This window comes from Penaeus monodon, chromosome 24 (genome assembly GCF_015228065.2).
Source record: "Penaeus monodon isolate SGIC_2016 chromosome 24, NSTDA_Pmon_1, whole genome shotgun sequence".
Classification (NCBI taxonomy): Eukaryota; Metazoa; Arthropoda; class Malacostraca; order Decapoda; family Penaeidae; genus Penaeus; species Penaeus monodon.
This window is the reverse complement of record NC_051409.1, coordinates 11,682,153-11,682,483: the sequence shown is the minus strand read 5'-3', so window position 1 is coordinate 11,682,483 and position 331 is coordinate 11,682,153. Positions and strand designations below refer to the sequence as shown.

General features: G+C 63.4%; 1 protein-coding gene across 1 annotated transcript in view; it reads right to left on the bottom strand.

Moving 5' to 3' along the window:
- Positions 1-213, bottom strand: part of LOC119588855 (1-phosphatidylinositol 4,5-bisphosphate phosphodiesterase-like) — a gene marked incomplete in the record, with an annotated part of 69,524 nt that extends 69,311 nt beyond the window's left edge. The window contains 1 exon segment of the mRNA XM_037937493.1: positions 10-213. Within this exon segment, the coding sequence (XP_037793421.1) occupies positions 10-93 (84 nt within the window).
- Between the last annotated feature and the right edge of the window lie 118 nt (positions 214-331).

Genomic DNA, 331 nt, shown 5'->3' with positions numbered 1-331 from the left:
AGTACTCACCTCGGTCCAGCGGTCGAAGACGGCGCCGTCCTGCAGCCTCTGGTCCACCTCCTTCCTCCACACGAAATCGAAGTACTTGGTCATCCTGCAGACTCAGTGGGGTGGGGGCGTGGACGACGTCTAGATGCTGGTGTTGCGGGCGGCCTCACGACGGGCGCGAGCGGGGGGGCATCAGACACACACGCCGGGGCGGTTGGGGGCGGCCTGGGGAGAAAAGGGGGGAAAGGAAGGATTTAGTGTCCGAAAATAGAGACAATGATTGGGCGGCATTCCAGACAGTGCGGCCGCGCCCCCTTCAGCGCTGTCACGTCAGTCGCTCTCT